Source organism: Manis javanica, chromosome 16 (genome assembly GCF_040802235.1).
Source record: "Manis javanica isolate MJ-LG chromosome 16, MJ_LKY, whole genome shotgun sequence".
Classification (NCBI taxonomy): Eukaryota; Metazoa; Chordata; class Mammalia; order Pholidota; family Manidae; genus Manis; species Manis javanica.
In genome coordinates, this window is record NC_133171.1 from 7,350,390 (window position 1) to 7,366,711 (window position 16,322).

General features: G+C 40.9%; 2 protein-coding genes across 8 annotated transcripts in view; one reads left to right on the forward strand and one right to left on the reverse strand.

Moving 5' to 3' along the window:
• Nucleotides 1-11,535, reverse strand: part of RREB1 (ras responsive element binding protein 1) — a 174,742-nt gene extending 163,207 nt beyond the window's left edge. Inside the window, exon 1 of the mRNA XM_073224209.1 lies at nt 11,376-11,535. The gene's annotated coding sequence lies outside the window, so the exon portion shown is untranslated. The remainder of the gene's footprint in view (nt 1-11,375) is intronic.
• The window catches only part of LOC118968366 (uncharacterized), a 103,207-nt gene continuing 97,958 nt past the window's right edge, over nt 11,074-16,322 (forward strand). For 2 of the 7 annotated variants that reach the window (XR_012126069.1, XR_012126067.1), the window contains exon 1: nt 11,074-11,405. Coding sequence is in view for 2 of the 7 variants with exons in the window: in XM_073224218.1 (XP_073080319.1) it covers nt 11,152-11,405 (254 nt within the window). In the remaining 5 variants the exon portion in view is untranslated. Of the gene's footprint in view, nt 11,411-16,322 lie in introns of all 7 variants that reach the window. The other 5 variants (XR_012126071.1, XM_073224218.1, XR_012126070.1 and 2 more) reach the window with 4 other exon arrangements.

Consider the following 16,322-nt stretch of genomic DNA (forward strand, 5'->3'; position numbering starts at 1 on the left):
CCTTCCAAAACATCATGATTCACTGATGTTTGAAGACATCACTTCCGATTTGCCAGATTGGCAAAAATTTAAGTCTAACAATACCAAGTTTTGGTGACAATGTGGAGCAATAAGAACTCTCATTTGCTGTTAGAGTGAGTGAGTACAAATTGGAATAAGAACTTTGTATAACAATTTGGAATTACAGTGCAAAGTTAAAAAAATACAAACACCCTACAACCCAACAATCCACCTCCCACATGCACCATGGGATAACTTTTGCACAACTCTACTTGACAGCCTTTTTCATCAGAGCCAGAAGATGGAAACAGTTCAAAAGTCCACCACCAGTGAAATGGATAAATGCATCCTGGTAGGACATGGGAATACTTAACAATGAAAATGAGCCAACCACTAAAGGTATCAACAGTGCTAAGTATTGCAATCATATTGCTAATTAAAACAAGTAAAAAGTAACACATACCAAACACTTGCAAAACTAATGATATCATTTAAGGAGACCAACAGAGCTGTCAATTTCCTGTGGAGAGAGAGGGAGGTGGTTTTAAAGGAGAGAAGGTTCTAAGGCAATGTTTTATGTCTTAACCTGGATGGGGTTACATGTGTCTATTGGTTAATGATTCTTTACACCATACATATTTTTAACACTCTTCTGCATGTACGCTATTATTTCATAATTTCTGATTATCCTCTTAGCAAAGGGCAATTCATCTTCTTTAGAAGGAAAGAGGCCTGCCTTTTAAAAAGAAAGACTTGTCACAATCAGACTTTCAAATTTAAAATCTAAAGATCTATTGCAGAAGATAATCCATTAAAAACAGCAATAATGTTCTATTATAAGGAACCCCAAATAAAAGCAGCAGCTCACCAAAGTTTGATTTTACTACCATTTTTATAACAGGTAAAAGACTAAGTGTGATAATTAACATGGAAGCTGAATTGTATTATACACTTTAGGAATTACCATAAAAATAATTAGAAAAGAGGTGAGAAATGCAAAGCAGAGCAAAAACCTGATGATGTTCTAGCCACATTTTAAAGGCAAGCTATAAAATTTAAATACAGCAACACAATACTTTTAATTTAACAATTCCTTTATATTTCTTCCTTTTTTTGCCTAAAGAATTAAATTATTTCCCTTGGTGTCTAAATTCAAACTCTGACAGCAAATAGATTCTGCTCAGTGGATATTCTGAAAATGGTTCTGCATTTGTTTTTACTAGGAGGCCACTTAAATCTTACCCACTTGTTTAGCTTCAAGGATTGAAACAAAATGTTTGCTGGCAAAACAAACACTGGTTTTAAAATTCTCCACTTGGGCTGCTGGATAAAATACTTGTTTACTGAAACAAATGTTTTATTTGGAAAATGCCTGCCAGGGTGGACAGTTTCCAAAAAATACATCCCGGTGTGCTAGGATGATGTCTTGCCCTTGATAGAAGCTGGTATTTTAGGGTAACTTCACAAAGTTTACTTTCAGAGAATTGAACAACAATGGGAAAACCATTCTGTTAAAAAGAATCAATCCCCAAGACCTAAAATGTCTTACTGGGTCATTAAATAGGCCAATTCAATCCCCTCAAAGCTAATCTCTTTATATAATCAAGCGAGTTTTACAAATGGCATTCTAATAATAATTATTATTATTTTAGAGCAAGCCTTTCACCTTAGATTTATTTTATGCCCTCTGGCTTTCCTATATGAGGTGGCATGAAGAACCACTTATATCTCTTAATAAGATAGGCTAGAACCCTGAAATGCCACTATTAACCACAAAATAGGAGTGCACATAAGGCAAGTCTGACTTGAAACCCATCTAAGACTTACTTTAAGTATGGAAAGGTAACATCCTAAAAGATAGTTTTGGGACCCTGAGGTTACTTTCATAGGGAGGCCCCATTAAACACATTATATTTGACCAAATAAGATTGATCCTGATAAAGCTTAAGAATTTTCAGCAGTAGTTTCCTGATAATGTTGAGCACTAAGAAATAAAATGGATCATTGTTATAGTCCATAAAAATGGTCTTCCAACTTTTTTAAAGTACAGTTGACTCTTGAACAACACAGTTTGAACTGTGCAGGTCCACTTATACATGGTTTTTTTTTTCAATACATATACTGGAAAGTTTTTTGGAGATGTGCAACAATTTGAAAAAATTTTTCTTTTTTCTAGCTTACTTTATTGTAAAACTAGAGTATATAATACATATAAAAATATGTGTTAAGGAACTGTCATTGGCAAGTCTTCCTGTCAATAGTATGCTATTAGTAGCTAAGTTTCTGGTGGTGAGTCAAAAGTTCTCCATGGATTTTTGGATTTTTGACTGTACAGAGAGTTGGCACCTCTATCCCCACATTGTTCAAGGTCAACTGTACATCCCCATCTTTAAAAAATGTTTTTCACATATCCAAGCATATGCATAGTTTTATTTATAAACTGTATACTATCATTTAACATTATAAAGCATACACAAGAAAGGACAATGCAAAGGACTTAATAGATGTTTCCCTAAAGAGGACAGACAACTGACCAACAAACACATGAAAAAATGTTCAACATCAGTGGTCATTGGGAAAATCAAAATCAAAATCACAAGATAGCACTTCATATCCACCAGGATGGCTATAATCAAACCAATGAAAAATAACACAAGCTGGCAAAGATGTGGAGAGACTGAAACCCTCATACAATGTTGGTGGGAATGCACACTGGTGCAACCACTGTGGAAAACAGCTTGGCAGTTCCTCCAAATGTTAAACTTGGACTTAATGCATGACCCAGCAATTCTACTCTTAGGTATAATCCCAAAAGAACTGAAAACGGGGATTTAAACTTATATTACTACACCTATGTTCATGGTAGCATTATTCAAAATAGCCCAAGTGTGAAACAACTCAATATCTAACAGAGGAATGGATTAAAATAAAATGGTATACATAGAAATGGAATATTATTCAGCCATCAAAAAGAATGAGGTACTGACACATGCTACAACATGGATGAACTTCGAAAGCATGATGCTAAATGAAATAAGTCAGGTCCAAAAGGACAAACAGCAGTGTCCCCTTATCCATGGAGGATCCATTCCCAGACCCTCAGTAGACACCTGAAACTGTGAATAGTACTGAGTCCTGTGTATACTATGTTTTTTTCTTATACATGCATAGCTTTGAAAATTTTTAATTTGTATATTAGGTACAGTAAGAGATTAATGATAATAATAACATAGAGCAATTATAACAATATATTGTAATAAAATTGTATGAATGTGGTCTCTCTCCAAATATTTCAGTATACTGTACTCCCTCTTCTTGTGATGATGTGAGATGATAAAATGCCTGTGTGACGAGATGAAGAGGGGTGAGTGACGCAGACACTGCGACGTAGCATTAAGCTACTGCTGACCTTCTGATGATATGTTAGAAGGAGGATCATCTGCTTCTGGACTGTGGTTGACCACGGGTAACTGAACCCACAGAAAGCAAAACCAAGGATAAGGGGACTTCTACGTATTGTGTGGTTTCATCTATACCAAATATCTAGAATGGGCATCAAAGACAGGAGGCAAATTGGAAGATAAATATGAACAAGGAGAGTTATGGGTACAGGGTTTCTGTTTGGGTGGTGAAAAATGTTGGAAACAGTCAGTGGTGATTAACACCACTGAATTGTATACTGAAAAATGATTATAATAGCAAATTTATCTACTTCACCACAATTTTAACAAAGTGGGGGAAAAAGGACATGCTATAAATACAATAGCAGTTCTAACCACATGCCGTGGGTCATCCTGCATGCTATAGGGCAAGGGTAGGGTGAGGGGAGGGCTTCCAAAGCCAAACCAAGATGTAGTGAATGGGATTGGGGTAGAGGGGATACTGGGGAGGTAACAGGGTCTGAGTTTTGGTAATGCCTACAAGTTAAAAAGAATTTTATTTTTAATTTCAAAGGAAAGAGGACCCCTTTCTGTAACTTTTGCAGAACTGAACAGTGATCATCGTGACTTCTCATGCCATAGAACGGGATATCTGAACACTGCATGCACACCAGGAAAACCCTCCTCACGTCTACTACAAAGTATTCATTAGGATGCTCGCTCACACACTGCAAGGGCCGAGGTACTACTGCCTTGCAAAACAGACTCTGTGCTTTTTCACTCATTTTATGACCTTAGGTCAGACCCAAGTCCAGCAAAAACACTCCTTTTCAAAGCTGTTCTCAAAGTCATTTTCATCACTTCTGCCCCTTTAGGCTCAAGAGCATCAATCAGGGGGAAAAGTGACAGGAAATAATAAAAAGATTAACAGCTCAACATCAGAAGCACCTAGACTGCCCAAGCTGAAAGTGTCAAATATGAGGCTGGCTAAGGACCAAGGTAATCAGAGGGAAAGCACACATGAGTTTGAGGGCCAGTCTGACATTTCAGGAGGCAGAGGCCTTGTTCAATACAGAAATGACAAAGCAAAGGGGCACGGTTCTAGAGCAATACACTGCTGTACTAGTACACAGTTCAGACATTTCCTACTTTATCATTACAGGGTTTCACTGCCAAAGAGGCTCATATAGACTGATGGGTTGTTTGATTTTAAAAGCTGGAGCATTTTTCTAGCAAAATCTAAGAATTCAGCTCTAAAAGAAAAGTCAACCTTGAAATATGCTGGACTCCCAAGCCCATCTGAACCAGTGTTTTTGATAGTTTGGTGATGCAGCAATGAGTTAGCTGCCGTTTCTCCTTTGGCAAGTCAGTTGAAGCTCATGACCGCACTTGCATGGGGAAGAACAAACAACTAAAACTGCAAAATGAAATAGTTATGCACACCCTTCAAAGAGATCAAGTGACTCTGCCTTCCTTTAGAGAGAGCTCTCATCTGAAATACTGTATTTCTATAGCATTAGAGCACAAAGTATTCAAAAATCTATGGAAAGTCTGTATCTAAACAGAATTCAGTAAATTATGTTGTGTGTGTATGTGTGTGCAGAGTTGTGAGTGTGCAGTTATTCCTACAAAAGACACTAACTTCTGAGTTTTTGGTGAAACTCTAAATTGCCTATGCCTCATTATTGCTACTATTGGAAAACCTTCCAGTGCTAATTAAGTCCTATGGTGAAATTTAGGCTTTGCAAAGATGAGTTCTCCAAACCCAGAAAAATAAATAAGTAAATATATTTTATAAACTTATTATATGTTATATTTATATATTATGTGTGTGTATATGTATATATGTGTGTGTGTGTATATACATATATATGTGTGTACATATATATATATAAATGAATATTGTTTTGAAGTGTTCAGTTTCAGTTCTAACACTGCTATGGTTTCAAAACTCCTTTCTCAAGGCCCTCTAACATGTTATATTAAAAAAAGTTGCCAAACTGGTTTTAACACATCTTAGGACTGATAAGCAAAAGTTTACTAAAGCAGTTTTGAATAAGATAAACACAGAATGCTTCTATAAGTTTTCTCAAATTCAGCAGCACTTTTGGATGAAGGGCTATTAAATAAGCCATAAACTTCCAAAGCCACGAGAGATAAGTGAAGGCATTTCTCTTTTTGTAAAATCCACAACTTCTTGGGAACTGTCTTTGACATCCTGTTGGAATGAATAGCTTCAAACCTGTTTTGTGGGTATTATAAAGGACTGAGTGCAAACAGTAAGGGGTTGTGAAAACACATTTTCTAATGTAAAAAACAAAGTCAACTGTTAATATTGTGTTGACTAACAACTCCAATAAACAATAATGTTTCCAATCTTTCTTGTGAATCTTAGTTAACTATTTAATCTTAAAAATTTTTTCATTTAATGATGTGACCCTGTCCATGATAATAAATTCAGAGGTTCTTGCTCATTTGCATATTTTTGGTTGTTAAGATTTGTAATTTCATAAATAATGATAACATCTATTTACGTAGAAAAAGTAGGATAGCCACACTGAGTATTACCTTCCCCACAAGGAGCATTAGGAGTTTATTTCCACAGAAGGTACAAAAACAAACTCTGGCAACTCTACGAGATTGTGGAAATTAAATTCTATAAATTCACATTGAACTGAGCGCCTTCTCTCATTCTACACATACAGAGTCAAGAAAATTTTAAAATCTGTATCAAGATGCTAGCACTATTTCTGGCTCGTTAAAGAAATCTCAAGTACAAAAATTCCTTTTTCCTCTGTACTGATGAACTTCACAATCAGTTGCTCTCAAAGGCTGTACTCAGGTAAGCCCATCCTACAAGAAGAGCCTTCTCTTAGGAAAGAATATGAATGCTCTAGGTTTGCATTTAATACTGTTCTCATTCAAGTTTTTGTGGTTACATGGGCTTCATTTTCTGGCATTTTAGAATACTCCCTTAGATTCTAAATGAATTAAGAAACATAGATTCTATTGCATAACAACGTCAATGTACTTAACACTAGTTAACACTACTGTACGTGTTGAAAAATGGTGAAGATGGTAAATTCTATGTGATATGTATTTTGCCACAATTAAAAAAAAATAACCTAGAGTCTATCATCTTTTACTGTTCCTCAGTGAGGGTAAAAAAGGCTCAACAACAAAAAAACTCACTCTTGGCTTCAACAGTTGGAGACTTAGAAAAATGGATCATTTAAATTCTGAGTGGGGGAGGGGCGGAGGATGCTGCCCTACAACCTCCACCATCAATTTTCATCACTTCTTTCTGCCTGCTAGTCCACCAGACATGTAATAATATGGACATGTGAATCTGTCTTACAAATGTTTGCAGCTGCTTAACAGGACAGACACTTGTGTTTCTGACAATAAAGACATAGAGACAAGGATAGACAGGTATTCCTTTGAAAAAGGTGTTAACAGTCATCACTTTCTACAAATCCAATCCCAAATGTCAGACTACCCATTTCTCTCTAAACTAGACAACTTGTGTTTAGAGCCTACAGCTTGCCTTGCCTTAGCTCTGACTATGCAGCTGCCTTGAAAAGGACCAAAGATTCTCCTCTTGAGAACAATGCCAAACACCTCACCCTGGGTCTGCCCAGGGCCTGGGGTACTGTAGCCTCCTCAACATGCTTTGGTGGACAGAGGGTGAGTCACTAAGCCCCACATGTAAGTGTTTCAACCCAAACCTCCTTCCTACCTCTCAGGGCAGAGGACTTCTGACATATCCCTCTAATTCCAAACCAGTACTAAATTTGGAAAGCAGCAGGTCATCTGGGCAAAAACAACTTTAAGCACTGCTTATCAATGACTGTCCATCAGATACAAAGACAAAAGAACAGGTTGAAAACAACACACGTAAAGCAAGGATTTTTGCTCTCCTGAGGGAAGACAGGAGGCTCAGGGGGAGGTCTCAGACTGTAGAATAAACTGGCTAAGGCATTGTAGGTTCTCCAAAAGGATCCATATCAGAGTGGCCTGTACATCTTATTAAAACGGCGGACTGACAGCCCAGAGATTCTGATTCAGTGCCTATGGGGTGGGAATCTCTCTACCTGAGGAGTTAAAGCACTTGGGTTAGAAGAGTGCTGATTCAGTAGATTAGCTTTAACTAAAACCCCAGTGATGATTACCTTACATGCTTTGTGAGGAAGGAGGAGAATTTTGAAATGATATGTCTGTATCATCAGATCTCATTTCATCAGATTATATATATATATATGTAAATTCTAATTGTGAATGTTCCCCAAACTGGTTCTCTGCCAAGTTCAAATTTAGGAATTCACTCCACACCTCTGACCAATAATCACTTACTTCTGTGCAGATGACTCACATCTCTGCTCTCAGCTAAGGCTCATCCATCTTCCCTGAATCACCTGAACCAGCTGCCAATCACAGCTTCAAATTCTAGTTCATAAATTAACCCTCCATTTACCTTGAACACTAGCTTCCTTTTTTAATTTCTGTTGGCAGTACCACTGCTCAAGGCACCTATTAAATCCCTGGGTCATCTTGGACTCTTCAAGTCCACTGCACTCCATATCCAAACACTATAAAATACTGCCAATTTTCCTTTTATAACAACTCACAAAGCACTGCCTTCCAACCGATCCCATTGGCACTACTCTTATCCAGGTCCCCTTGAAGCCCCCAAATAGCCATGCATGGTCCCCAAACTCTCACTCCAATCTAACTCCAAGATTAACCTTCCCCAAATCCAAATTTGACCATGCATTTCCCTTGCTCAAAATGCTGTCATAATTCTCCATTACCTGCCAGATAAAGTCCTAACACCAAACTTGACCAGGCATTCATGGTCCTTAATTGGTCTGTCCCTAACCTATCACTTAAATTTCATACTTGGTCCATCTCCTGTTGCAAAGTTGATGTATTCAAATTTCCCAAATGTGCTCGCAACTTCCTGCCTCTTAACTAATTTCTACCACTAGACATGCCCTTCTCTCTCTGGCCATAAAATCAGGTCCATCATCCTTTAAGTCCTAAGTTCAAGTCTACCAACTCCCTGTGTAGCGCTTCTTGATGGCTGCCACCTGACAGCTACCATCCCAGAACACACCCAGCACCCTGCAACATCCAAGCCTCTCTTAAGTAAGGGTGTGCCCTCTCCCTCTTACCTTCCTTCACACACTCTGCTCTCTGCCCTTCTTGAAGTTGTGGGGGGGCACTTTGTGACCTGCGTCACTGACAGTCAACCATACACTGACTGTCTGGCATCATCTCCCTAAAGAGAGCAAACCTTCATTCTTACACAGAAGCAATACAGGTTCATTGCTAACATTTTAGAAAATAAATAGAAGAAAAAGTTTTTTTAGTCTCTCTTTATTTCAGTTCCCAACTCAGTGTAACTTTCATCTATGAATCCATCATCTCTGCTTAGGCATATTTGCACATATTTTATTCCTGGTGTTTTTATTTAACTCCTGAACAGTTAAATTTCTCACATCTGTCATTTAGTTGTAGGTCCCAACTAACCCAATGCATATTCGACTCTTTTAGAAACATGAATATGCTTCTCTGTAATCTCCACAGTTTCACACAGTCCTATACATAAAGCAGGTGGCTAAAATGTTTAAGGTGTTATGTTTATTGGAGACATTTTGGGGGTGGCAGTGAGTAAATGGTTACAAATGCATCATCCAAAAGGGTCTATATGAAAACCTACCACACAGAAAATTTCTTCAAAAGTGCCCCCCAAAAATTATGTAACAAATGTTTTAGATATACAAGAACACATCACAGTAATAAGGACCCTATTATTCCTTTCTTATGTGATATTCACTCAATTCAGTTTGTCTTGAAAGTCTAATTTATAACTAAAATAAAGATCATCCTCTACACAAATGTTTCACGAATTCAGATGAAATGTGAGGGTTGGAAGGAGAAAGGACAGGAGGAAAAAGGCTGTCAGTTCATTGTTTTGCTTAAATTTTCCATTTCTATAGCAACAATTCTGGTTTGAAGCAAGATTTTAAAGTCTATCTCACACAGAAGGATATCATGTTCCTAAGATCATGAATGTATTCATTTTTTTCAATTTCCAGAAAACTTTTGTATAACTGCCATTTTCATTCAGAATACAAGAGTATTCAACGTATGGAATTTGTCACCTTTCAGCTATAGTCATTCTACAGTTTAGGCAAACACCATAAGCAAAAATAAAGCCTTTTGTCAATTAAACTGAAAATTCTTTATCCAGACAGTAATGTAGAAGTCCAGTCTACCACCCCTCAAAATACCAAATATCATTATTACTTCCATTTACTAATGAGACAGCTCAGGGAAGTCTAAAAAAAAAAAAGTAAACCAAGGGTGATTAGACGGCCACAGTTTTCACAACAAAACAACCTTCTTTTATGTATTTAGAGTATGATTCCATTTACAAAAATCCAACTTGCCAGTTTTTGCTTTCTATGAATATACACTCTTTAACGCAAAGTCTCAATTTGGATTTTTTTATCTAGGGTTGCCTTGGAAACAGAAATCTACATGAATTCCTAAGTCAGCTTTTCAGATAACTCTACAGATCTCTTTAGAGGATAACATACCCCTTTCTGCTTCAGAATAAAACTTCAGCAGTTGCACATTTCTTCGGAGTCTGGGGCTGCATGGCTCTTTTGGGCCTTGCTCCCGAAGCTGCTGTCCTTCATGCTGTAGCTAAGGTCCACTAGACAAAACCAGCAGAAGGAAAAATGGGACAGAACTCAGGAAGGGTGCTCAGGAAGAGTTTTATGCTGTAAACTCAGCAACGCTAAGCTTTCTCTTTGCAGTCTGGCATTTTTTTATTACTTTTTTTCTTGACTCTACTTGTGTCACCAGCATTCAAACCAAAAGCCTATCACTTTTAACTTTGGATTGCTGCCTCTCCTCACCACATATTCCGCGGTGTGAGGTGCCACTGCATCTAGGAGGGTGCTAGCTGGGCTGCTCCTCACTTCTGCTTTGAGGAGGCCTGGGTTTTTTTTTTTTTTTCCATTCTTTTAATAAAGGCCTTTTCATGTTTGTTTCTCAAGCCTTCCCAAATACAAAACTGTCACTGTCCCCTGCTCCTTCCAACTCTTAAGGTATCAACTTCAAATCTTTGTATTAACTAAGTCAGCGTTCATTAAGAACGCTGATAAATTTATGGCAGCCTGGGCCTGCGTATGGGAGACAAATTCAAATGCAAAAACGTTTATGTTTCCTTAAACTGCACAACACAAACACAAAACGGGGCAAAAATGCCACCTCCTCCCAAACTTTCCTTTCGCGATTTGGTTCAGTAATAGGAAAAGTTAATCCACCCGGTAGAGTAACTGCAGCCTCCTCCTGGTCAGGCTCACCTAGAACACTCACTGCATCACTGCAGCCAAGCCAAACTCGGTTACTGAGGCAACGGAGTTTTTCTTCCCAAAGGGTCACAGGGAAACACATCCCCCGGGATCCCTGGTAACCGTCCACCGATAATGCTGGGGAACCACAACAGCAAGACTGGCTTTCCAAGGCTGGCGCGGCCGCCTCGCGGGCAAAGGGGTGGTGGTGGTGGTGGTGGTGTCTGTGTGGGGGGTGCGCAGCGTCCAGTTACATTCCTGACCCACTTTCGCATCCCCTCCTCTACCTCCCCCTCCCTCCCCCGGGCCGGCCGCGAGGGCAGCGGCGCGTCCAACAGCCCCGCGCGCTCGCCCAGGCTCCCCTCCCCCAGCCGGCGTCCCCGGCGTGGCCCCTCCCACGTCACATGGGCTCGCAAGCACCTGTTGGCAGCCTCAGCCCCTGGCGGAGCCCCTCCCGCCGCCGCGGCGAAGCCCCCTGCGGGACGGGGTGGGAGCCCTGGCCGGTCCACGCGCGGCACAGCACTCCGAGCTCGGGAGCCGGTGGGCGTCGCCTGCCCGGAGGCTTAGCTTTGCAAAGTGCCAAAGCGGCATGGCCGCTCGGCGACTGGGTGAAGGGGCTCCTACCCACCTCGCCCGGTCCCCTTGGCGGCGCGGGGAGGTGAGGTGCGCCCGCCCCCAGCCCGACAACGCTGGCAACCTGGGCTCCTCAAGGGCACCGGGAGGGGATGCTGCCGAGTCCTGGCCGCGGCCAAAGGGGCGCCGGCAGGTAGCGGGTGGTGACGGGTGGGTGTGTGTTCCGAGCCGCCGAGGGCAGGAAGGGGGCGGGAAGCCGCCGTCTCAGCTGCAAGTTCTGCGCGAGCAAAGCAACTTTGCCTGCGCCGCGCCCCTCCCCCGCCCCGGGCAGGCCGGGGGCTGCGCTGCGCCTGGGGGCCCGGCGCCGGGTCCCGCGGGCCACAGACCGGCGTGCGGGAGGGGCTGCAGAGGAGGCCCGGGGGCAGGATGGGGGGTGCGGCTGCACGCGCCGGGGGGCTTGGAGACGACGCGCGGCCCCCACCCGGAGTCCCCACCGGGCGGGCTCGGTCCGCGCCTGCTGCCCGGCTCTGCGCGAGGAAGGGGACGGAGGACGGCCGCGGAGCCATGGAAACTGTGCCGGGCGGATAAATAAGCCGAGGGCGGCGCGAGGCCGTCCTAGGCCGCCCGCATCGCGGTGGCCGAGCTCCAGCAGGTTTCCCCCCGGCCCGTGGATACCTGCCCCGCGCAGGGGAGAGGGGTGCGAGGTGCGGGGCAGAGGCGAGGGCGAAGGTGACCCGGCCTCCCGGGGTCATCGGCTGTTTGTTCCGGGCCCGAAGGACGGCGCGAGGCCCTGGCGGGTCCGGCCAACCCGTGGAGCCACGATAAAGCCCCAGATTCGCGTCCCGAAAGACGGGCTCGTCCGGTTCAGACCTTCGGAAGCGTCCGAGGGGCTAAACTTAGGCGTGCGGGGGAAGATGGGGAGCCTAGGCCAGTTGGGGTGCTACACGCTGTTCCTGAAGTCTTGCCCACACCCCTCAGGAGGCGGCTTGGCCAGATGGGGAGGATGGAGACGATGGACAGGCCGGGCCGGTGCGCTCCTGCACGGGGAGCTGGAGCAGCCCGCCGCCCCCCGCTGCCTTTCCCTGGAAGCCTCCCCGCAACGCTCACAGATTTCATGTGACTCACTGTAGAGTGACTGATGTTTTATGTCCAAGCCTATTGCTTGTCAAGTGCTAGGGATTTTACTAGTGTTACACAGTTGAGTCACTTCTGGGTGTGGGACTCCTCAGAGGCAAAGAGGTTACTTTAAGGGAAAGTAAACTACCTGCGTGGAGAAGCCTGTCCACGGCTGAATAATTTAATTACATGCCATCTTAATTTAAAGAGATTTACATGCTCACTGGGGACAGCTGGACAGTTAGTTACATTCTGATGTGCACCCGGGAATTACTTTTTAACTGAACAAGGTCTATTTCGCACTGAAAGTGGGTAACCAATATTTCTTTTTCTTTCGTTTTTTTTTTTTTGTGTGTGTGTGTCTTTGTCTTTCTGTTTTTCTTTTAGCTTCAAAATTTTCAGTTCTTTTACTTCTTAATACTAAAAAAATAGCCTTTGCCCTCTTCCTCTAGGCTAGAGCATAATTCTCCAGTGTTGTTCCAGAGAACACTAGATCCTCAGTATGTCTACAGGTGATGTTTGAAAAAAAAAGGTTCTGTGGTCATAGACTGCATATCATCAATTCCAGGGGACACATATTTTCTAACTTTAACATTTCTAATATATTTGATGGCATTTTAGCATTGAGTCCTAGTTTAATTGGCAGTGTTTTTCATTGTGGTATATGAAATAAGGAAGTCTGAGAAATGCTGAGTGTTAGAACAAGTTGCTTGTTATACAGCAAAGAAATGCAATAAATAGCTTGGTAGCAAGGCCTCTCAGAATTTTCTGTGAGCTAAGATTTTGTAAATCCCCAAGCAGAGGTTATATATAATATGCAAACTTTACTAAGTATGTGTCCAGTCACTGTTTTTTGTGAGCATTATTATTTAGGACTAGTTAGTATTCCTTTCAGGAAATGCTACTCTAGGAGTTGTGTCATATTTGAACATGGTTAAGGGAAATGGTTACATTTTAAAATGGTACTCGAGTGTAATCAGAAATCATTAAGTGATAAACTAAATTTAGTGTCATTACAAAAAAGAGGCCATTTGAGGAACTATTCAAAGGCAAGACATTCAGCTATAGTAGAAACTGAATCAGGATCATCTTAAGGGAACTAGTTCCAGTGAATATTTAGTTCATCAGAAAATCCATGTATCTGATATCTGTCATTGCTTTTACACTACCCCCTACATTATTTTGATTGGTAGAAATTAACAAAAATGCCTTAGACTGGACCTAAGCTACTAACCAATTAGTCCAAAAAAATTTCCCCAAAAGGTCATTGGAAAAATTAAAAAATGGTGGTGAGTGCCTAGAATTATACTTTGAATTTTTTAAAAAAGAAAAGAAACTATTTCCAAAAATGAAATTTGGCATAGGAAGAAAAAAAAATGCCTATCATTCATCCCTTACCAAAGGTTAAAGGCAAGGTGTAATTTCTGTAAGTGAATAAAAAATATTCTACTTGGCATGTTTCAAATATAAATAATGACATTTAATGTTTTCTAATATGTAATATAAAAAGTGCATTTGTCTATATTGGCTCATTTCACCATACAGTAATCCCATAACGTGGATGGAGCAGTCATTCTCACCCTCTGATCACATACAGATCCATTCTTTTATGTAACAAGCATATGTGTATCAAGTTCATACCAGGTTCCACGCATGGTACTAGACTTCAGTGATAGACGCATATGAGAAAAACCCACTCTGTAGAAATTGATGTCTGGTAGGAGAGATGGATAAATAAAATAAATCATTGTAATATGTAGCACAGTATGACTTTGGGGCTCAGAAGGGGAGTGGCTTACCCAGGGGCATTAGAGTCAAGATTTGACCTTAAAATTTCAAATACCTGCTTTCTTCTATAATATGCTCTCATCTTTGCAAATAACGTCCTGTAGACATAGTATGTGAAATTAATTAAACGTAAAATCAAACACATTGAAACTTAAAAGAGCCAGAAAGAAATACAGAGATTATGTAGCCTAACAGACTCATTTTAAAGGCTTGGAAACTGAGGCCCAGAGAAGAAAATGGATTTGGTTCAAGGTTAGACAGCCATGTAGTGACTGAAGGAAGATTAGAATCAAGGTGTCCTGACGCCCAGCTCTTTGCACTAGAGGTGCTGCCCTATAGTGAGATGTGGTGAGGAAAAGCCTTAGCAGAGTCTGTTCCTACTGTCGTACACTGTGTGAACCCAGCTCAGTGAAAGCCCAGAGGGACTGTTGAATCTTTGATAAAATGCCCCCGTGACTAAGTACTTACTTAAAGAAACATTTCTAAGAGGAACTGTGAGGGGATTTCAGCTATGTGAGTTCCTTAAACACAGCCACTATCCTTAAAAGTTGAAGATACAGTTGATGAAAAATAAATATGGAAAATTTGAACACTGTATGTTAGAGAATATTAACGTATTCTTGTTACTGGTTTAAGTATCAGTGGATTCGTGATTGTATTTTAAAAAAGGAGTTCTCATGTCTTAGACATATAAAGAAATATTTACACTGAAATTATACGGTGTCTGGTATTAAAATACAGCCCTTTTTTTGGTGGGGAGAAGGGAGAAAATGAAGACTATAAATGAAATACATATAAATGAAATATAATGCCATGTGCTGAAACTAGGAGGTAGATATGTGAGATTTCATTATACCATTATCTCTACTTTTGTGTGTCTTCAAAAGTCCCCAAATAAAGACATTTTTTGTCAACATTAAAGAAAAATGCACTGTTTCCCACCACCCCACCCCTGCCTCCCCAGAAAAGAAAATCTGTTCATAATGTTGAAGTACCTTCTTGTTGGAAATTTCAGAGAGCTATTTTCCCTGACAACTGAGTCAAGTTTAGGGAGAAGCATAATCAGTCATTTTAACTGCTGACATTTGCATAGGCTAGCACCTTATAATTTACAAACTGTATTCACATCAACACAGACCTTTCCTCACTCATGATAAGTTTAGGTCTGCAGCTGAAGGCAAAGGATCTCAAATGTTCACTACAGAACAAAGCCTGAAGCCCTGTCTGCACATTACATTTTCTTAGCACTTTTAAATGGTAGTAAAAAATCCAGGGAATACCGAAGCCGGGCACATGCTCACATGCTTCTGCCTTGCAAGATGTTTTTCCCTTTCATTTTAGGTACACAGGAGAGCATGTACTACATTTTATTTCAGCCAGCCAACATTTTTTCCTATGGAATATCAGTCAGTCCCAAAGCCACATCATCATGGAATCTATGGTACTACTGAGGGCCTCTTTGTGGCTGAGAAGAGTTGGTGTGTTATTGTTTTTACTGAAGATTTATAGAGCTGGTTTATAATACTGTATTCTTAATTGTATGGGTAATATATTTAAAACACATGTGGTAGCTACAGTTCTGGTTCTACTTTGAGTGACTTAGGGTTTTTTTGCCCTTTCTATTCACATAAGATATACCTGCATCTGGAAACTATCAGAATAGCGCAAAGAGAACACAATGAATGTGGTTAATTAAAAGGATAGACACCACGAAGGTAATAAGCAAGATCTCTATCATTCCATAAATATTTTATTGGCAATACTTCTTGTTTTGTAGAGGGCTGGAAAACTGTAGCATGGGTAGATTTCCAAGCACATAGAAATGAAATTAATTTCAAGATGGGTCTAATTTATGTGCTCAGATGTTTAGGGGAGAGTAGTTTCTTCTCACCTTTCTTAAACAACAGAAAACACTTTAAGGATGTGTTGAGCATCCCTTCCTGCTTTCACATCATGTTTTTGCTCTAAGTCAGTGGTTCCCAGTTGGTGGCTGCATACCCCCTCAGGGACGCCGAATTATTGCCAGGGATCAGAGACTCTTTATGTGGATCAAACACTTTCTGTAGACTGAATAGTAAAAATGCCTGGCATAGAGATG